We start from the raw sequence: 22,664 nt of genomic DNA, 5'->3' as shown, positions 1-22,664 counted from the left end.
GCGCCATCTGTAGCGTGGTTGCGTCGAGAAGACAAACAACATTGCAAGGAAAAATAAGAATCATAAATTCAATTTTGCCTTCCTTTTATTTGATCATGTTTTGTTCTGTGTTAAAAGGGATTAGCGCTAAGGCAACATGAGCGCAACTAATGTTCAACCGTGATTACTTGGGAAATGCAAGGGTGTTGGGATGATGAAAATGTCCAGGATGTCACTTAATACTGTCTGTGAATCCCGATGCTTTAACATTTAGGATCAACTCACTAAAAATAAACCCCGGCAAAAATGTATAGTAGATAAAGAGTACTATTTTATAATAACAACTGCAAAGATAATCCTACATTAGGAAAAGAAGCAGAGATGCTTTTCTCTACATTTACTCATGTTGATACATCAACCCGCACGTGTGGTCCCTGGACAGTAATTTCGATTCCACCTTAACATGGAACAAGGAATCGTGCAAGCAATCCATGGTTTTCGGATTTACACTCTGCAGTCACACCTCGTTTAATCAGCAGAATGGTTCTCCATGAAAACAATCTCCCAGCTGTAGCGCTGCAGAGATTCGAAGAAAGAAATGCGCGGCACGCTTACGCACTGATTTGATTGTCGCACACGGAGAAGTAGTTCGACTAACACAGCTTTGGAGGAGGTGGCTTGTAGTGGTGGTAGTGGGATTGATTGAATTATTCCGTTTGGGGGAGATTGAGATTCAGTTGTATGAAGACACAATATTCTTTCTACTTGCGTCACTGCAGAGGACATGCAAAAAAATTAGCAGAAAAATCGGAGAAAAACATATTGTTTACTAACCGGCAGCTATTTGGTTGTAGGTGGAAGCAGTCCGTTATTGTTGTCTCCTCCTTCTTCCAAGGTGTTGCACTTGGTGGTGAAGCTTTAAATACCATTGTAATTGTGTAATGACAATAAAAGCATTCAATTCAATTGTATGAGTTTCGCAAATGGACTTTTAGATTTGAGTTTTTTCCCTTAAAGTAGAATTCCACTTATTTTAGGACTAGCCTCCAAGGCAAGATACTTGGTTTTGTCTAATAAATACAATGATTTAAAAAAAATAATACAACATTGGATATAGTAGCGACGACAACAACTCGACTCGATATGAGAAGTGACATTCAGTATACTAAGTTTGCGTGACCGGACGTTTCGTCGAAAGACGTTTGGTCCCCGGACGTTTGGTCGACCGGACGTTTGGTAGAACGGACGTTTGGTCGCCGGGTTGGCTCGCAGAGTTTACTGTTGATATTTTGATATTAGATATTTAGATATTAAACTCACTCACTCTCTCTCTCTCATGATTATAATTTTGAGAGCTGGTTTCAACAGTAACAACCCGGCGACCAAACGTCCGTTCTACCAAACGTCCGCTCTACCAAACGTCCGCTCTACCAAACGTCCGGTCGACCAAACGTCCGTTCTACCAAACGCCCGGTCGACCAAACGTCCGGTCGACCAAACGTCCGTTCTACCAAACATCCGGTCGACCAAACGTAGGGCGACCAAACATACGACGACAAAACGTACGGCGACCAAACGTTTTTTGATGAAACGTCCGAGTACCATAAGTTTGAACAGATTTAACACATAACTTGGAATATTTTACTTTTGGAGGTGGAGACTGACTATGAATGCCAAAAGAGTAAAAAGAACAACAACAAAAAAATACATTTGCAAACAATCTCTGGCTGTGTCTACCGTTTCAATGGGAGATATATCACACATTTTGTCGTCAAACAATCCGCATGGCTATTGTCAGCGTTGTGATATGAAATTCGATTTCTGTCCCCGGGATCCATAAATATGTGCCAATGTATTTAAAAACAAAATCTCATTTAGTGAATAAAAGTCACAGAGACAACACTTGAAAGCAATTTTATGGCCGATAAAAGGGACAAGAGGGCTGGCTAAAAATCACAACGACATAATTGCATGTAACAACTGCTCTTAGCTGTCAAAATCTGGGGATGTTAAAATGTCACAAAAGCACTTTGCCTTGCAATCAGTCTTCTGCTTGAGTCATTTATCTCACAGCTATTATTTTTATTTCCGGTTATCTCAGTCTTGACAATAACTATCAGAACAGAGACAGAAGTTTTTAATGCCACACTTTGTTTTAGACGCTGAATCTAATCAGAGTCCATTCAAAATGGCTTTGTCACCTCGTTATAAAGAACAATGAGAGAATAAATGATAAACCTCAAAGAGCAACATCTCTCTTCCAATGTACTGAAGAAAAGTTCCATTCTAGGTTGGAGGCACTTAGTAGTTTTACGTGTAACTATTAATAGAAGGATGACATTTCTGCACCCTATACGACGAGCGTGTTTCAGTTGAGTGAGAGTGATTTTCTCAAACCACCAAGGACAATTTTCCCAGTGGGAACTGATTATCTCCCTGCGTTTGAGAGTATGAAATAACTTTGATTAGCAATTAAACATTTCCCATTGTCTGTTCTTTGTTTTCCTTCCTTTCAAGTCTGTATTTTTGGATCAAATGGGCCAAACGCAGAGTTGGAGCAGCGGTTATTGTGCTGCTTCTTCTCACATAATTCCTCTTCTCAGATGTGTTTGTGCACGACTGTACACCATAACAGCGGGGTTATCATTATCAGATGATCATTATTGGCTCTCATGGAGAAACCCAAAAGGAAATGTGTTGTTCCAAATAAAGCTTCAACTTGAGCACTTCAAAGGATATGCCTTCACGACATTTCCATAACTTTTCATCTGTAATCTGATCCTAATGAGCAATATTTCGCTGCTCTGGAGACGGAATAGGAAATAACATTTTCTTCCAATGGAAAGATCAAATTGGAGTGACCAAACATCTTTTGCTCAGCTTCAAGTTCACAAGACGGGAATGAGTGCAAAATAGTCTTATGGCAAGAATTTGGGGTAATTGGACAGAATCTTTTGTGACAGTGAATTAAGTCATTGCCACGTCAAGCTCGCAGTTCTAAGTTCAATTCCGTGCCTTGCCTACTTGTGTGGAGTCTGCATGTTCTCCCACTGCTTGCCTGGATTTTCTCCAGCTACTTTGGATTCCTCCCACACCCCGAAAACTTGCACGATAAGCTGTTTGAACGCACTAAAATGTCCCTAGGTGTGTGCATGAATGTTTGTTTGTCTTCTTGTGCCCTTTGTTTGGCTGTGACTAAATCAGGGTGAACATAGTTAGCTCCAGCACCCCTGTGATCCTTGTAGGGAGACGGGAAAAGAAAAATTAATGAGTGAATGATTGAGAAAAATGTCCCTACTATACAGCATGTAAAATCTCTACTTTTTATAGAGTGAAAAAGTGAATTGAATAATGACAGTTATAATTATAACAGTAATAGCGTAGTCCGACATTTTTTTATTGCCGTTTTAAGACTTAGGACTCAAATGTAGTTTGTACAAGATTTATGAGTTCAGCAATTGTTTAATGGGCTTTTAATGTCGTTATTTTCTGATTACTACACAAAATCCATTGTGTTAAATCGTAGTTGAAGTCCACCCATGTTCAAATTGTCTTGTTTTTGCTTAAAATTTGAATATTTACTTGAACTACTCAACACAACACTGTCCCAAACTACAAATTGTCAATTGGGGATTACTTGGAATTGTACTTAAAATCGTAGTGTGTAGAATTCTATGAGTTACTGAGTGAGAAGCAGACAATTGTGAGCGGTTTACCACAATGAATAATCAGAGTCATCCAAATTTGCGGTACAATGCAAAAGACTTTAATCAATTTTCAAAGCGCACACATACATAAAACAGTTACATGTTTCTCCACACTGGCAAAGAAAAGGTCAAATACAAAGCTCATGTAAGGTGCATATTGTACTTCACGTTGAATACAGCTCTGTCACCCTCACAAGAATAAAATACTTCCAAATTCATGGGTGTTTTTCTTATTATTTCCGCAACGATCAGGGCGAATCTAATCAGTACAGTGCTAGGATGCTATGGATACGTCATACGGTAGCTCCTACTCAGAAGTGAATACATTTGATACCATAATTACATGTGCAGTATATGCCCGCCGCCATAATAACAACCTGCCTAACGAGATCGCAACACAATTAAAAACTTTAAAATAGACATAGTCGGTTGAGTCATGGCACAAAATCGAAGAGGCTTCTGATATATACTAGATTTAATGAATACAATTTCTTGTCCAAGCCGTTTGTACATTTTAAAATTGACAGGCTATGCCTATTTTAAATGGATCTAATTCTATTGACGTGTGTATGTACTGCCGAGGCATCTCGTGCCTCAATAAGTGACTTATCGATGTTGATCACGTCAACCGGTCAATTCAGGAATAATCGAGTCGAGACCAGTTACGCCGCGAGAGAGATGACGTGTGTAGAAAATGATAACGGCCCGAACAAGAGGTCGCGAGGGCCGCTGCTCAATGTTCTTGTCAACGCTAAAAAATATTCCTGCAAGTGTAAGTAAAGAAGTGCGAGCAGGCTCCTCCCACTTCTGAGCTTGATCTCCAAATCTGAAACGATGATTCCTTCTTCTTTTTGACCATTTTAATCAATCTCTTAGCAGGTTAAACCATCCCCCAATTTGGATATTTCAAGTTTAGACACACAAAAGGTCAGGCTTAGTGTTCTTCAAATCTGCCCTACATAAACAGTCAAATATAACCCCGAGTTCCATGTGATTGTGGCTTATCTCAAAGTATTAAACGTGTCCGACCACTCCATAACAGCGAGGCGATCAAAAGCGTAGCTGCTAGGGTAGGGGGGCGCACTAAAAAATTACTCTAGGTGGCAACAAGAAGGAGATGGTGAAAGGTGAAAAGCCAAAATGAGTTCACCGTGATGTGTGGACTAGCGGGAGCCTACGCACGACGAGTAGACCTTGCAGCATAAATACATATTAAGTCATTAATTCTGCGTTCAAGCCTATGTGGAAATGAATGGCCCCAAAAAATTAAGACAATAAAATGCCATGAGGCAACTTTGCAAAATAAAGGCAAGGTAAATGTACTTCATATAAACACCGACTCTGTATAAGATACACATAGATACATATAAACATACTTTACAGGTCTATTGACACCTATTTTACAGCTGGAGTTTGAAGTCATGGCATCGGAGTCAAACACAAGTCATACTTTTGACACATTTTACAGGAGTCAAGTTTCAAGCAGGAAAACATGAAGTGTCTCGTTTCTCCTTCCCCTTTTTCCCCCGTTTTTCTTCCACCTCTTCACTATGTTTGTATGAAGAGGTGAGCTTTGAGGCTACCACGGCAGTAAAGTACTTGTTCTCTGAAGCACTTTCTGCCTTCTGCCCTCCCTCTTTTTTCTCTCTTTTTCTCTGTCCCATCTCTTTCATTCCCTCGCTCTCTCCCCCTCTTTCTCTTTAGGTAGTGGGAGCTAGAGATTGATTTTAATCCTGTGGGAGCGAGCTGTACCTGTGCCACAGAGTGTGCCATAGTGTGGTGGTTTCAGTGCAGTCTCCTGAAATATAGAGAGACAGACAGATATAGGGAGATTGGAGTTACAATTTCATCCAGCTCTGAGCAGTCTCAACTGTAGCCTTATCAGTAGCAGGCTACACTTAACACGGAATACAAAAAAACCAAGAATACAAAGCCCTAAAATGATTGTGACAAAGATGATCGTAAGATCATGAGCGATACGAGTTCAAAAAATGAAGCATTCTTCAAGGGATGGCTGGCAATCATCTCATTTTAATGTCAGATTTCCTTGAAGAATGCTACAGGTTTGAGCATTTTTTTTTGTTCTCCTGTACTTATCAGAGCATGTGATCACGTCCAATTAGATCTCCCAATTTGTCTGTTTTGTCTCCCACCACACCAGGCTAACACTCTTCACCCCGTTCAAACCACATAATCGGAAGGAATTTTGGCCCAGTCTTTCGAACCTTTGCCAGCGGGTCCTCTGATAGGTACAGAATATTATATGGCGCTGTTGTTATCGCGATGTAAGCACCACGACTCGCGTTGATTGGGGGAAAGAGCCTGAGAATATGACGGACACAGAGACAATACATGACAGTGCTCACATTAAGAAGTTCAACGGGATAAAAAATGAACAAAACACATGATCGATTCACCCAACGTAGATTTGTAAATGTAACTTTAAATTGCTCCGCACTTAAGGCGAGTCATCGCCACCAGCGCCGTCAGGGGTTTGAATCAATATTTTCCGATGAATAAATGCATTGCAATGTTTATAATAAGAAACCATATATCACTTGAAGTCATACATGGAGATATGGACCAGCACTGGCTTAATATATTGCTGGTTTGCGAGTCTTTTTGCCCTACAAAATGCGTATGTTCTCCAAGATTTTTAGTCTGGTAGTTCAGGACCTGGCTCATAATCTATATTCTTGTTAATCAGAAAATGTGCGAGCAAAATGTGAAGATCGTGGAGAACAGAAACAATAACAACAGTTTGTAACCTGTTTAGCCATTGGAGACTTTAAAAAAGGGTCAACATAACAGTTTAGTCTTTGGTCTATGTGTTGTTGTAATGTCAGAGATCACTCAAACAAGGTCACGTTTGCTTTATCGGCCCCTGCTAAAGTGCACACCATCACAAGGGCCGCGCATCACTGGCGGCTATGTTGGCCTCTAATATAAATCAGCAAAGGTTGAAAAAAAATGATGAGATGTAAAAAAATAAATAAATAAAACGGTGGAGTAGTGGGAAGGTTTTGAAGTCTATGTGTGTTTGGTGGAGGCGAGGGAATGGCTGGGGGGCCGCCGTTACATAATGGAAGCATATAGTATCACAAATCTATCGTCTCTGAAGTACCTTTTACAAAATGTACTCTTTAAAAGCAGCATCTGTATATCCCCTGGATATATTTGGTCACCATATGTAAGGTCCTCAATGTGTTTTTTTTTTCTAGGCTGGCTGAATATTTGTACAGTATGTACTAGAATGGGTTAAATGTATATTAAAGTATGGACACTTTCACACACCATCTTTAATTACGATTATAATGTCTTTCAATTTACACTGTTTGAGTCCCTCACTTGAAATCGTCTCCACAAATGAATTCATTCTGGTTTATGCACCGTTCATAAATATAATTTTAAGAATACACACCAATTACATGACAGACTTTTTCTAAAAGGGGGAAAAAAATAACCTTCTCCAAAATCCTTTTGGGTGAGGCTAACCCACCCAAGTGTCACTTTATAAAGTCACCGCCTTCTTCCCTCCTCTTATCAACCTTATAGAAAACCTAATTACAGAGATTTTAATCATACTGTATTACGAGTGATTAACCCTTTAGTGCATTTAATTAACCTTTGTAGCCACAGATTTTTGTCATACTTTTTTCTTGCCTGCACGGGCCTTAAATAATCATACTTAAAACTGGTGGGAAATCTAACGTCTAAAGTGGGAGCCATCACTTGTCAATGGCTTAAGGGTTGACAAGAATATAGATGTGTTATGATGACGAAGGTTTCAACCAGTGAGAGACTACATTACTTGAATTTTAATCTTGAAAATCAAATATAGTTTAGGACACAATGGTGAGAACAACAAAAATGGTTTGAAAAATGCAAAACATATTGATTCCCCCAAAAATAGTACCAATAAATAATCCTGTATCTCCTTGGCAAACCAGTCCAAAAGGCAAGATGGTCATTAAAATAGAGTTAGGACCTCCAGTGGCATATTTTTGCATATTTCTGGCCAGTTCCAGCGACAACGGGGATGAGAAATAACTGTGACAAGTTGCGAGTGTGTCACATAAACATAAGAATTAAATCTTTAGTAGGCTACTCAAGGCAGCAGTAGGCTTATGTATTATACACCATGTCAGAGCATGGCTTTTAACTGGGTTTTAAAATGAAAGGTGGATGAAGGGAATGACTATCAGCTCAGTGGGGGTGTCATCATAAATTATCCTAAGCACAATACTTCATGGGATAAACACTCATTTAGCCAAACCATGCCAACATGAATGTTCAGGCTTGCTCGATGCCGTAAGACTCAAAAGGCAAAAAGACGACTCGCACTTACTCACACACACGCACATAAAACATATGATTAGAAAACAGTGAGCAACAAACAAAAGCAAAGAGCTCATTAAACAAAATCCAAAGATTTATGGAATAAAATGGGGATGACCCAGAAATGAAAGCCTACCAAAGAACGACCAAATCCATGAAAAGGGTGAAGAAAAATAAAGAAAAGAAGAATAAATAAAAGAAGACTAGAGCACATTTGCAACATAGAATGTGACTAAAGTGCAACCTTGATTGGCAGTGCACAATTATTTTTTACCATGTTGCAATCCTAGATCAAATATCAATATTCCCAACATATGTATATACTACATACATTGACTAAAAACATCTAGGTTATGTTTTGAAAAGCCAACCACAGCAGGGTAACAATCGCAAACCTCAATGTGGAGGCTATTTGAGCTCGTTTAAACAAAGTACTGAATGTGTATGCACATATGCAATTTATAACAATAATTGAGGTCATTAAAGACGATCGTTTGTGAGCTAAATGCAACGTCGGACGGGCAAGCTTTTTATGGACTAGTGCTCCCTTGGTGTTTAAGTATATTGCTCTCCATGCTCTGCGTCACCTTGATCCCGGCGACCCATCCTACTTCTCCCACCATGAGCACTACTTTGTCTTCCTCGCAGCTTTGTGCACTGAGCACGGCCAGCTCTCCTTACCTCTGATTTACATTTATTTCCCTCATCCATTTTTATTTATTGAGGTACTTCACATTTGGCACATTTCTCTTTATGGAATCATAAGGCTTTGCTGTACTACCACATTTAAATGAGACTTTTTATGAAAGGTTCTGCGCTGAAATAGCCTGCTTCGTCAAAAAAATATCTTTTTTTATGTGAGAAGCATCTGTCAATCAGGCTGTGGTGTTGGTTATTTTCTTGCATGAATAAAATAAATAGTCCAAATATTTTCCACAGCTTAATTAGTCTTTGACTGTGAAAAATTGTGACCAGTTTAGTAATCATTGATCCTTTAGCATACTTAAGGCTACAATTTGATCACTCTTAATACGGTTGTGCAATGTAGGGTTGGATGGAATGGATTTTAAAATAAAAATAGTTAGCAGTTTAAGATTATTTTTAGCTAGCGTTGAAAAATAAAACCCTTGAATTGGCATGATGCCGAGTGTCGCAGATTAGTTCGGAGTAAAAAGCCCCAAACAGCATATTTTCAACTTTCAGGATGGTTGATTTCTAACATCAAAATGTGCAAATGTACTGAAAAATTGCTGATTTCTGCAAGAATTTCAGTTTAGGGTGATAGGGGAACTTGGACTAGGTGAAGGTGACATTAAAAATGAGACCTGATTAAAAATGAGGGCCTTCGAATTCGAAAGACCCAGCAATCATAATTGCAGCGCTGCTCTTAATCAACCTCTAAATCTGAAATTAACACATGTAAATGATTATGCAATTATGATTGCTGACAAACGAGGGGGCCCGCAACATTTTGCTGCCTTACTTGTGTGCTGAATTCCATTATAATTTTCAATTGCAAATGACATTCATGTAAACACATTCCTGACTTGTTTTCAAATGTAATTTCGCGCCACGCCGCCACGTTCATCCTGTCAAATCAACTGCCGGGGGGGCGTGTACGAGGGGAGTGGTGTGCGTATAGGTTGAAAAAAGAAGTCGTAAATTACCTGTCGGGTGCTGATTTGCCCTGGAGCCTTGAATCCTCCTTGACAGCCGCACTCGGAGACACTGTACGGGTCTGAGCCTGTCGAGGAGCACTTGGAGAGGGTGTCGCAGCCCACCACAAACGTGTTGTCCAAAGGGAGCTCCTGGATCACGTGATGCTTCTTGGGGGCCACTGGAGTCTCTGGTTTGATTTGAAACGACGGCTGAGGGGATGCAGATTTGTAATGCTTGGCTAAGTCCGGGCTGTCGGGTTTGAAGGTGGTGGGCGTGGTGGCCCAGTTGTACTTCCCCATGGTTTGCTCCTCCAGCTCCACCGGGAGATCCAGCGTTCCGTTAACGTGCTCGTGTGTAGGGTCGTCAGGCTTAGATTCATCGATGGTGACAAAGTTTAAGAGGAGGCTCTTGGGGGAGCGCTTCTTTCTTTTCTTCTTCTTTTTGATTTGACGGCTCTCTTGGTTAGGTGACACCCACTCGCCACTCTGCTTGCCCTTCTGTACCACTTTGTGCCTGGGCGTCTGTCGGCAGCGTACCAAGGCAGTCACAAATATCACCAAGATGACAGTCATGGTCCCGGCGATAATAGCTATGACAACAATCACGTATCCGTTAGCCTGAGGTGTCACCTCGCTGTCCCCTATGTTTCGGTCCAAAGGCGTCTCCATGCTTTTACGTAGCTGATCTTGGATAAAAGTGGAGTTGGAAACAGTGTCGTTGACGAACAAATGAATGAGCGCAATGGCTTGTAATGATTCCGGCTGGCCGAGATCTTTGACTTTGACGACGAGCCTGTGCAGTCCTTGATCCGCAGAAACAATTTTCTCCTGTAGTGTTATGTTGCCGGTGGTTTTGTCGATGGAGAATAGCCCTCGAGGGGAGACTCGAGATGTGATGATGATGCTGCTGGTAATGCTATACTGGAGCTCGGCATTCATACCCGTGTCATTGTCAATGGCAAACACTCTTGTAACAACATCACCTGGGGTGGTGCTGGTCCGCACGAGGTCATAGGAGTAATTAGAAGCGGGGACAACAAACACGGGGCGATTGTCATTTACATCAACCACATTTATGGTCACCTTGGCATAGGAAGAGCTAGGGGGCGTCCCTCCATCCACTGCCTTGACCATAAACGTGTAAGAACTCTGCTGCTCACGATCGAAACTGATATTGGGCTTGATTACGCCAGTCTGAGGGTCAATGATGAAGTGATCTTTCCCGTTCAAAATGGACAGAGTGACCACGGCGTTGTCTCCGGCATCCGCGTCGGTCACTGTAATTAAGCCCACCGTTCCGAAGAGAGGGAGGTTTTCAGGCACGTAGAAGTTGTACTCGGGGTGCGTGAAAGCCGGGCTGTTGTCATTAAGGTCCTGAACGATGAGCCTAACAGTGACATTACTCTGCAGGGACGACGAACCATTGTCCCTGCCTATAACAGTGAATGAGTACCTCTCTTGTTTCTCTCTGTCCAGTCGTTTGCCCACCGAAAGGATTCCTGATCGTCTGTCTATGTTAAACCCATCGGGTGCATCGGGGCCAAGGGTATAAATAATCTCAGCGTTGTGCCCGCTATCTGCATCGGTGGCACTGATTTTTATCAACTGGGAGGACGGGTCGTTATTCTCCGGTATGGAAAGTTGGATTTCTGGTTGGGGGAAGATGGGGGTATTGTCATTCTCGTCCTTGATTTTAATTAAAACCATAGCTGAAGTGTTCAAAGGAGGTGTCCCCCTATCCGAGGCAACGATCCTAATTGCATATTCTCGAGTCGTCTCATAATCGAGAGGAGCAGCTGTCTCCAGTAAAAACTGATCATTAAAGACTGGCTTTAGCCGAAATGGAACGTCGTGGTCCGTGTAGCAAGTGACTTTTCCGAAGAGGTCTGCATCTCTGTCTGTCACGGTAATGAGGGCTATCTTGGTGTTGATGGGGGCATTCTCCGACAACAGAACTGTCCCGTTCACCAAGTTGATGATGTAGCGGGTGTCAATGGAGGGAACGTTGTCATTCACATCTGTAACATTTATAGTCACCGTAGCCCTCGAGGGTGTCGAGCTTCCATCACTGGCCAGAACAATAAGCTTGTGAACGGGTGTCAGTTCCCTGTCCAGAGACTGCTTTATAGTGATCAATCCTGTTGTGCTGTCAATGGCAAAGTGACGCTTGGTGGAGGCAGAGATCTGATTACTGAAGGCAAAGTGAATCTGGGCATTGGACCCAAGGTCCGCATCCGTTGCATGGAGCTGAACAACCGAGGTTCCCGCAGGTGCATTCTCCGGTACAGTTACCTCCAACTCGCTATTCTTAAAGACGGGACGGTTGTCGTTGACGTCGGAGATGGTGACTTGAAGGATAGCCGTGCTGGACTTGGGCGGGTTACCGCCATCCTCGACCTTTATCTTCATGACAAAGGTGTCCTTTTGCTCACGATCCAGGATTTGCTGAACAATTAACTGCGGCCACTTGTCACCTTCAGGTGTCTCAATGATGTCTAAGCCAAATTCTCCGACGCTCTGGAACGACAAAAAAAGCAAATTTATTTTCTCATGATCCTAGGCATGATGTTAGTTTATACAAAATCATTTTACTGTCGTCATTGTGTTCTGCCCACATGTTTTGTGTCTATATATGTACAGTATGTATGTATTTGTCATCCGCTCTTCACCGGACTGTAATTCCATAACAGCTCGGCCGTCGCTTACCAAAAATAGCATTAATGTTTAGCGTTTTCAATTGGGTAGGGCATGGATCTATGCTCAGATGCAAAAAAACAAGGAGTAGATGTAAGAATGAGAGGGTATCAGAAAGAGAACGAGAGAGGGTACGAGAGAAATTTAGCAAAAGAAAGAGAGTGAGAGATGGGTGGAGAGGGAGAGAGAGAAAGAGAGAGAGAGGGGGGAATAAAAAGATCAGCCCATGAATGAGCTGCATGCACATTATGAAACAAAGAAGCCCTTTGAAGCTCTTTCAGTCAGAAGCAGTTTCATGGTGAAAGAAGAAAAAGGCTTCCCTTTAAAAAGATAAGCTTCATGCTGCACATAATGTTGGAAGTGATTACTCACGTCCGGGCACAGCTATCAAATGAGATTAAGATATATACATTTTTTTTTGAAGAAGGGAAATTGTGTATACAAGAATCCTCGAAGGTTTTTTAGAATCTAGGACTGTCCTTGTGCCAGCATGAAGTCAACACATGGGAATTTGCAGGTGCAGCATGTAAATGATTGTGTACGCAAAAACAAATTGCTTGCAGAAAGTCTCGTCAACACGATTGACAGAAGTACTTAAAAAGTGCCGCCACAGCGGCAATGATATCACAGAATACCTTTTGAAGTAGGTTATGGCATGTTAAAGTCCTTCAGGAATGCAGAGACATGGCATTAAAAATTGTGCGAGAATGTAGAGAAACTACTTAATAGATTTTCAGCACAATGTGCTAGAAAGGTATTTTGAGCAGCAGTCTTCGGGCTCCCTTATCGTTATCCTTCAATTCTCCCTTGTATGAATGGCTTACTGCGAATACACAGTAGCTTAGTATTGGCCCACTCTTTTTCTTTCTTTCTTTTTTGACAAATAATAATGTTAATAGTGCAGGGTTGAGTTAAAATGCGTCAAAAGGAATGTTTCCCCATGATTTATGAGCCAGCATTTCCTTGATGCCTTTGTCTTGGTTTCACACCATTTTATAGCTGACAAGACAGCACTCAGTGCATTTCAATAAGTTGAGGAGAGCTATCGCTCAGGCCGTGCACTCCTGAATGCAGAATTAGTCTAGTGGATTGTGATAAGATCTCAGGCGGGCCAAGAGAAGGCCAAAATACTACTAGGAATTACTCACTCGAAACCCTTAGGCTGAGAAAGAAGGACGGAGCAGTTTCAAACTGCTAAGTGTGCAGAACACGTCACACCGTCACTTGCTCTGCCCGTCAGAAGATATTCTGAACTCTGAATGCCTAGGCTACTTTAAGAACTTTGAGGAATTTCTAGTATTCATACTGCACTGATTACATAGACTGCATTTTTACGATGATTAGATTGAGATCCAGGAAGTGGGTGTAGGAGTATAGTTTGTAATCCAATATTGAACTAAAGCCCAACATTCCACCGGCTCGTTGAACACTGAAATACATAAGGTCAGTGATCGAGCCATTGCGAACAGCCAACTAAATTGCAGACATCCACTTCATCATGCAGTTTATCAGTGAGACGTAGCCTTTGTAGCCAACAGCAACACATTGATCTACACGGGGCGACTTGAACAAGACACCCACTTTAAATGTGTATGAAGACGCTGACACAGATAAAAGTCAGCTTAATGTAGTGTGTGATGCTGCAAATTCATTCACTGGGATATGAAAAAGGGACGTATGAAAGAATGCCCAAAGTAGACGTCAAACCAAAAGCAGAATATCTCTTCGTCCTAGAGTATGTTTCTCTGCTGGATTCCACATTAGCTCTGGAATGAATAGTGTATAATCTGCTTCTTCATTTTTGTCCGTTCATGCATGAGATTACTTTTTCTTTTTTTGACCTTGAGTATTTCAAACGATTACTATCTCCGCGCTATGGGTGATGTCGAAAAGCCCTCCACTGGACCACGTGAAATGACAGAAAATCTGGAAAAGCCTGGATACCCGCATTTGTTTGTGGTAATTGAGCACTTTGTGGGATATGATTACACAGTTACCCCTTTGGCAAAAGCATGAAGATGCACAAAGATGTTTTGTCTGGAAATGCAGGCACACTAAATGTGGAGTGACTGTGAGTTTGTAAATAACAATGAGCAATTTCAGCAGAGCACAAGAAAACTGGGCAAGCGACCATATCATTCTGAGGGTGTTTTTCAGATAATTCTCACAGGGCCGTACATTGCTAGTCCAAGGGTGGTTTAGCAGCCAAAACCTATTCTAGGAAGTGCTTGCACATTTTTCTTAACTAAACCACTTGGCCTCCCTTGCACTATTTCATTTGCCATCTACTTTTTTTTTCGCGGTAAATGAAAATATGTCTAGCATTTCTTAATGGCCTTTTAAGGTATTTTACATTTCGAGAATGGAACACAAGGATTAATCTCAAGTGCAATGTCAGTATAATGAGGGCAAATACTGTAAGTTTGAGAGCGCTTTATTTTTTTAGACTGTCAGGCATGAACTACGCAGGGCACTGTAATTAGGGAGACGTTTGAAAAACTTGTTAAATGACTCATTGTGAGACTCTAAAATGTTCTTTTCATTTCGGCTTCACCTGGCATTCTCTTATTTACGATGTCTCCCATTTCTTCCACAGAGCTTATAACCCCCCTGCTATTTAATTTGGCTTTTCTTTATTAATATATTCACAAACCACAAAGTGTTTACTCCATTCTGCATGAAGAAAGCAGGAAAGTAGCCTGTTTTCTTGGATAAGGAATTGACTCAATGGAGCATATTGCAACAGAGTTTAAAATTGCATCAATTAGGTGATAAGAAGCTTTCCTTCCTTCTACATAAGACATCTATTTCCATAAATCTGCGCATTGCTTCATAACCAGTTGTAATTTACCATGTTGAAACCACGTAAAAGCCTGCTAGTGTTGGAAAATCTTTCCTTTTGTGTGTATGCGTTTCATGGAGGAACCTCCGACTACGCTGAATGTTACTCTGGGATCCGGAGGCTTGAATTTGAACTAAAATATGATCATATTCCAGCTACATGAGCATTTGTAATGGAGTGTGAGGATTAGGACTTTAGTTTTGAAAAGTAAAAGAAGCTAAAAGGTAGCAGGATGGCCTTTCGAGTCCAAGCAAATGCATTGATGGGCTGATGACTGTTATTTATGGGTTATTGTCTGCTACACAAGGTTACTGATTTTATGAATCACAAAAGGCACTAATGTTCACTAAAAGTAATTTGGTTTACAGAGTCCATGGGGGAATCAGTTCCCGAGTTTTAGTGCCTGTGCCTAATTTATTATTGAAAGACATTATGTAGAAGATAGCTTTTGGAATAGACAGGAGAGAGGATATTAAGTGAATGCCTTGAATTTATGTCTTGGGTTGCAAAAAAAAGGAACTGTTTTATTTTAGATTGATTTAATTAAGATGATCAATAGTTGGTCCACATGCGCAAACTTTGATGGTGAACGACGACGCAAATGTGTCTTTTATAAATGTGATAGCGTAAATTGTCAGGAAACGATAATTTGTGCTAGGTGAAATTGTTTTTTTGTGCATGTGTAGAATGGAATATGGGTGTTTGTAAAAAATAAATACATTCACGATAGCATTATATAATCATTTTCTTGTGTAGAACAGAAATACAATACACGTCTAATGTAGATGAAAAAGCCATCATTCTCACCTTGACCAGCTCGTAATGTTGGATCCCATTGATCCCGACATCGGGGTCAAACGCAGAGGGCACCGGGTATCGGGTGTTGATGACTGTGTTCTCTGGAATGGAGATGTTTATGACCGTGGATTGGAAAAGGGGCGCGTTGTCATTGACGTCCTCGATCAGGAAGCGAATCTTGACCAGTCGGAAGATCTCGTCAGGCAAAACAGCCACCTCAATTTCATAAAAGCAGCGTTTTTCTGCAAATACCCCCGAACATAGCTTTTCCCTGTCGATTCGGTGATTGGTGGTGAAGATCTCCCCCGTGTTGGCCTCGACTCTCACCAAAGGCACATCGCCTGTTTTGTACACAGGCTTGAACTGCAGGGGGGAGGAGAGTCGGATGTTGGGGTCCAGGTTGAGGTCCAGATCCCTCCGCAGGTTGCCGATCCGTACGTTCTCCGGCTGTTCCTCCTTTACGGTGTAGTCTCTCTCTTGGGCCCGGCATGTGGACACCATGGAGGTGAGAAAGACCACCAGCACAAAAGTCTGACTTGCTAAGTTCATACTCAAGACTTGCAGGAGCTTCCACAAAGGCGATTCTGTCTCAAGAGAGAAGAAAAGAGAAACAAAAGGGAAAAGGACAGAGACCGGTCAATACCCCAATTTACACAGTGTTCAATTTACGCTACAGTTGTGACCTATTCTTCTCACTGAGTTATGGACATCCATCCTTCTAATGTCTTTGAGAGCATATTAAAGGTACTTTCACACTATTAACCTTTGGGAACATCTACTGAGCAAGAGGACACAAAGGTTAACACTTGACATATTCCATCAAAATTTGTCAGTCTTTTTGACTTCGAGGGTCATAAATTTGGTGGGAAACATACGTACATTTACTTTGGATCGTCAGAATGTTCACAAAGTGATCTGGAGTCATGTTAAATGGGTGTCAATCATCGAGATGTATAAGCGGCGCCTCAGAAGCAGAAATCAGCTCAGCAGGAGTGTTAGATTTGGAGCTAGGCTCCATGGACTTGTCTGTTGAGTTGTAACACTTGACAGAAGCTATTAATATACAGCCTAATTGGCTTAGGACGTAAACAATTGAACTGGTGAGTGTTTGTTGGACAAGAAAGACAGTATATTTTAATACATTCGAGGAAAAATAACCACTAAGGTGGATACAAACTTTCTTTTTCTGATTAAAAAAAATAATCTCATCTTTTTAATCTTCAGTGTTTGCATATTCATGATACAAATATTGGCCAGGCCCTGAAATACTAGTCAAAATATTTTCTCAAAATAGCTGGCGATCAAAAAGTTAACACATAAATGAATTTCAAAGCAAGATATTTTAATGCTGAACTTGCTGAATGTTGCTTTGAATCATTCCATGATTAATTTTAAAGGTAAATAGGTGTGACAGCTATCACTTAAATGACACTCTATTGCAGGGGTAGGGAACCTATGGCTCGGGAGCCACATGTGGCTCTTTTGATGGGTGCATATGGCTCTGAGCTAAAACATGGAAACCGGTGGTGAGAGAAAAGAGTCCCGAATGCACCAATAGGAACGTCACGTCGGCACTGTGGCATTGATTTTTTTTTCATTACTCTTCTGCATTCATTCTCTCATTGATACTCATTGACATTCATTGATTAGCAACAGCTTAACAATGTTGTCAAAATAATTAAGAGACTTTTTGTACTTTAAAAGTTGTAAAATGACAACAACAAAAAATCGCACATTTTCATGTGTTTTGACTTTTAAATTGTGATTATGGCTCTCAAGGAATAATATTTGAAAATAGGAATTGTTTATGGCTCTCTCTTTCAAAAAGGTTCCCGACCCCTGCTCTATTGGAAAAGTCTCAGGAGTGAAGGGGCACCACAAATATCTCACAGAAGAGAAAAATAAAATATGTTTCATGACTTTCCAGACTATTTTAAACAAGTCCAAACAATAACATGTTGGAAAAGGCATTAGTAATACCTAAATTGCACTACGGGGGTCCCCTGCCTTGGCAAGGCAACAGCATTTATTGAAGTACTCAGCCAACTGACATAGGGGAATTGATTAAAAATAAGAATTAGATTTGGCCCATATTTTAAATAGCAACAATTGCAAGATTTTTCTTTTCATACGTGTTACCAAGTCACCCCACGAGACTCATTAAAGAACAGCAAGAAGAGGGGAATAAAAGAACAGCTGACAGTGATCAGTGTGAGAATGACTTACATGGTATGAATAGCAGAGAAAGTATTGTGTTGCTGTGTCAAAATATGGAAGAGTGACATCCCTTCATTCACTAAGTACGAAACACTTTGAAGTGTGCGTCATATCCGACACTGAATAGCTTTACTGTGACGATCACGAAGCACTCCAAGGCGCAGGATGAAGTTTGAAGTTAATCCTTAAATGAAAAGTGATTCACGGCAGCAAAACGGCAGTAAAACAGGAAGGATCAAAGAATGATCTAGATTGTGTCTTCCTGGGAAAATGACAATACTTTTTTTAAAGTATGGTGCGAGGGAACACAGGCATTGACTCAAAAATAAAAGAACACGCTAATGTATTCCCAGGATAAAAAAAAATTCCAAAGATGTCGACATTCTGGACAAGGTGCGCGTACGGAAATCGAATCTGTTCCACAATGGATGCCATACAAGCAAACATTGATAATTCATGTGTTCACAGTAATGCAATTGTATACAAATCTTTGCCTGAAAGGAAGCAGGTCCATAGTAATGTCATAAATTTGACACAATTGCACAAAATTGCCCGCACAATTAGCATCAGAAACATACTCCAATTGTAGAGAATGAAATGTGGTCCAACGAAATACAGGTTATGCTTGAATGTAGATAATTAGTTTGCAATAGTATGACGCACCTTTACTGACGTAGTTGTATACTCTTGGCAGACCTTATAAATGGTTTGTCTCAGTGTGATGCCATTCAATTTTATGCCACTTAACTTGAGCCACAATAAATGTTATTTTTTAAATTATTTATCAGTTTTCCGGATTACACGCCACCGGTAGTACATGTCAAAACTGTTCTGGTATATGTTTTATGTATTAGAAGCAATTTTGGTATCATGAAAAGATTATTGAAGTTATGTGTCACTTTATCTGACTGAAATGCTATTTTGAGGTCCAGACATGAGGTTGGATTAAGTCGGCAAACAGAAGCTTACTTTATAGAAGATAATATAAAGAAAAGGAGGCCTGCATTGGATCAGTCTTCATAACAATGTTAAGGGCAAGTCTTCCTCTTGTTTGGATCTACGCTATTGGTGTCAAATCGGTGGCCCGTGGGTCAAAACCAGGGATCCATTCCAAAAAATAAGGGCGATTTTGAACCTTAATTATTCCTACTGGATAAAGTCACAAATATAAAGGTCTAGCCAACTAGAGATTAAATTAGGATGAAACTGGCATGTGGAATAAAATGATTTTGACACCCATGCCTATAGCAGTGGCAAGCCAATCACTGGCACACGCTAACTTACCACCGAAAAAGACCAACCATTGTTTAACCCGGCGATAAAATAGGCTCCCAGATTAAAACTACAATTCTGTTTGGTAAAACTTTGGCAAATATTTGGACAACATGCAGTAAATTTAAATCCCTGATGTAATCAACGATATGACCTTGATGTTCTTAGGGTTGATGAAAGAAGTTGGTCATGAGAAATGTCATTAAATAAATATATATGTGCAATAATTCAATGAAGGGGTTGAAATAGTGTTTGACAGCAAAAAGACTTGTATTCCTTTATAATTTTGAAGTTTCCGATGACATAGTGGTACATTCCCCTCGCTTGGGCGCAGGCAGCAGTGGGACTGATTCCCACTCAGTGGCACAGTGATTGTGAGGGTGAATGGTGCTCTGTCTACGACTGACTGGCGACCAGTTTAAGTGTTTGCCTTTTGCCCCAATTTAGTAATAAGCGTGTTAAAAAGGGACAGATGTATCGCTCGTATTGGACTTCATTCATTTGCCTTTGTGAAATAGAGATTTTGTTGATCCAACGATGAAGGCGTAAAACAAACTCCCACCGACTCCTCAAAATACACATCTTGTAATCTTTTCATTTAATTGTCTGGAGTTGACTACTTTAATATTGCTATGGTTTCCACTAATAAGATTTTTGAAACCACCAAAAAACGTGTTATAAACTCTTCCCAGGTGAATTTAACTGCATATGAGAACTATTGCCCACCATTACAAATTAGTTTTAGATGCCATTCTTCTGCAAATGAATTCATTCAGTCCAATTGTCTTGTGTATAATGGTGTGCATCTCCGTGACCCCCAGCAGCCCCCAAAAAACGAATAATCCGAGAGAAGAAAATGGAATCGGTTTGGGACAAAGTGATTGCCTCCCGAGGTTAAAATCGGTGGCAGCCACGGTTGGTCCGGGATCTCGCTTGTTGCCGCGCACCCACGCAACGTGCCGAGAAACCCTAACACCCCCCCAAAAATATAAAAATAAAAAAATAATAAAAGATAAAAAACGGACCTCCACATTAACGACCACATGATTCAACCATGCGTATTTCCTCTCATGCATTAGACTTATTCATTCATCAGGTGAGACATTTACCGTAAAACCAGATTTGCCTGTTTTAGTGCACGACCCGAGATAATTGTCTCAGCACCATTTCGTGCGCACGGGATGCGCACTTTGAATGCTTGCGTTAGAATGAGCCTTTTTTTGCGGGTTTTCTTTTCAATTCGGTTGTTGACCGCATCACACAAAGTATACAATTCATTTTAGAATGATTGAATACCTTTGGAATTTGCTTACCTTTTCTCTTTTAGCTGGGTTGCAAAATCACTTCGTTGTGCCCCCCCGTGTCAAAACATCACCGGTTTTCAAAAAAGAAAAATAGAGTCATTGTCATAAATCAAGTGCCGTGTATCAGTCGGGAGTGCTCGTAAAAAAAACGAGGGTAATCCTCGTTAGGTGGAAAAAAAATGGGATGCCAGTAGAACGAAATATCCACTACAAAAACTTATCCATGCGCAAAAAAAGCGGTCGTCCAAGAAAGCTGCAGGAAATCAAACACGCAACAACTTCTAAAATTCCTCTTCAGTCTCCCACGATTCTATTTCATACCACCAAATGACTACTAAACCTCTAAACCTCTGACATTTTAGGCGTCAAAGAGCGTCAAAAACTCGCCTCCCTCAAAATCTGGGAGAAAACTTGCAGCTAATTAATTTGACAATCTCGTGCAGGAAAAGAGAACAAGATCCAAAAAAAAGGGAGATGCACAGATTTCATCGCTTGTCCTCCCCCCTTCCTCCCTCCCTCCCTCCTCCAGATGGATCAAATTGTGGCTCGGTGTAGCATCACTTGGAGCCGGGATGGACGCTTCGCCTAGGCGGTGCGCTAAACTGGAAATGTCTCGGTAGTATTGGATGAACTCTTCGTGCTTGCTCACCTCTCTCCCTCTCTCTCTCCTCTCTCTCCCCCCCTTTTCTCTCTCTCTCCCTCTCTCTCCCTGACATCACGGAGGGAGGAGGAGCCAGCCAAAGCCTCCCGAGCTGCGGTCATGTTAAAGCCGCACTGCGTTGGAGAGATGCTCCCACTCGCTTGTGAGGAGCACTTGGGACCAAAAAACTCCTCTGCTAATCCACCTGAAAGCAAGAGGGCGGCACTGTTCACTTGTATTTTCCTATTTTCCTATTCCCAACGGAGCCTTATCGGTTCTTTGGCACGTCTGAATAAAGATGAGCTTCGAACTCTTCTCCCATGTGGCGAGGCTTTTATCAGGGTTGCCAAAAGGGGAAGATGTGATGCCCGATGAAGGCAATGTTCACACTTGTAATGTATAAAACTACATTTAATGGACGGGGGGTTGGCGCGTTGGCTATGGGGTCGAGGGTTCGATTCCCAGTTGCGTCCTGGCGTTGTGGAGTTTGGATGTTCTCCATGGGCTTGCGTGAGTTTTCTCTGGGTACTCCAGTTTCCTCCCACAGGTTGGTTGGACACTCTAAATTGCCCCTTCGCTATGAGAGGGAATGGTTGTCCGTCTCCTGGAGTTTGGATGTTTTCCATGGGCCTGCGTGGGTTTTCTCTGGGAACTCCAGTTTCCTCCCACATCCACAAAATATGTAGGGTAGGCTGGTTGAACACTCTAAATTGCCTCTTGCTATGAGAGTGAATGGTTGTCCGTCTCCTGGAGTTTGGGTGCTCTCCGTGGGCTTGCGTGGGTTTTCTCTGGGTACTCCAGTTTCCTCCCACATCCACAAAACATGTAGGGTAGGCTGGTTGAACACTCTAAATTGCCTCTTGCTATGAGAGTGAATGGTTGTCCGTCTCCTGGAGTTTGGGTGTTCTCCGTGGGCTTGCGTGGGTTTTCTCTGGGTACTCCAGTTTCCTCCCACATCCACAAAACATGTAGGGTAGGCTGGTTGAACACTCTAAATTGCCTCTTGCTATGAGAGTGAATGGTTGTCCGTCTCCTGGAGTTTGGGTGCTCTCCGTGGGCTTGCGTGGGTTTTCTCTGGGTACTCCAGTTTCCTCCCACATCCACAAAACATGTAGGGTAGGCTGGTTGAACACTCTAAATTGCCCCTCAGCTATGAGAGTGAATAGTTGTCCGTCTCCTCGTGCCCTGCGATTGGCTGGGCCATCATTGGCGAAC

General features: G+C 41.5%; 1 protein-coding gene across 2 annotated transcripts in view; it reads right to left on the bottom strand.

The window, feature by feature from the left end:
- pcdh11 (protocadherin 11) overlaps positions 1-21,477 on the bottom strand; it is a 117,732-nt gene extending 96,255 nt beyond the window's left edge. Inside the window, exons 1-4 of one of the 2 annotated variants that reach the window (XM_077609511.1) lie at positions 20,819-21,469; positions 16,026-16,600; positions 9,692-12,199; positions 3,723-5,484 (exon numbers count right to left, since the gene is read on the bottom strand). In XM_077609511.1, the coding sequence (XP_077465637.1) occupies positions 5,401-5,484; positions 9,692-12,199; positions 16,026-16,565 (3,132 nt within the window). In that variant the 5' untranslated portion in view covers positions 16,566-16,600; positions 20,819-21,469 and the 3' untranslated portion in view covers positions 3,723-5,400. Of the gene's footprint in view, positions 1-3,722; positions 5,485-9,691; positions 12,200-16,025; positions 16,601-20,818 lie in introns of those variants that run through there. The other variant, XM_077609510.1, reaches the window with a different exon arrangement.
- Between the last annotated feature and the right edge of the window lie 1,187 nt (positions 21,478-22,664).

The sequence above is a fragment of the Stigmatopora argus genome, chromosome 9, assembly GCF_051989625.1.
Source record: "Stigmatopora argus isolate UIUO_Sarg chromosome 9, RoL_Sarg_1.0, whole genome shotgun sequence".
In the NCBI taxonomy this organism is placed as follows: domain Eukaryota; kingdom Metazoa; phylum Chordata; class Actinopteri; order Syngnathiformes; family Syngnathidae; genus Stigmatopora; species Stigmatopora argus.
The sequence above is the reverse complement of the archived record's forward strand: the minus strand, read 5'-3'. Positions and strand labels throughout refer to the sequence as shown.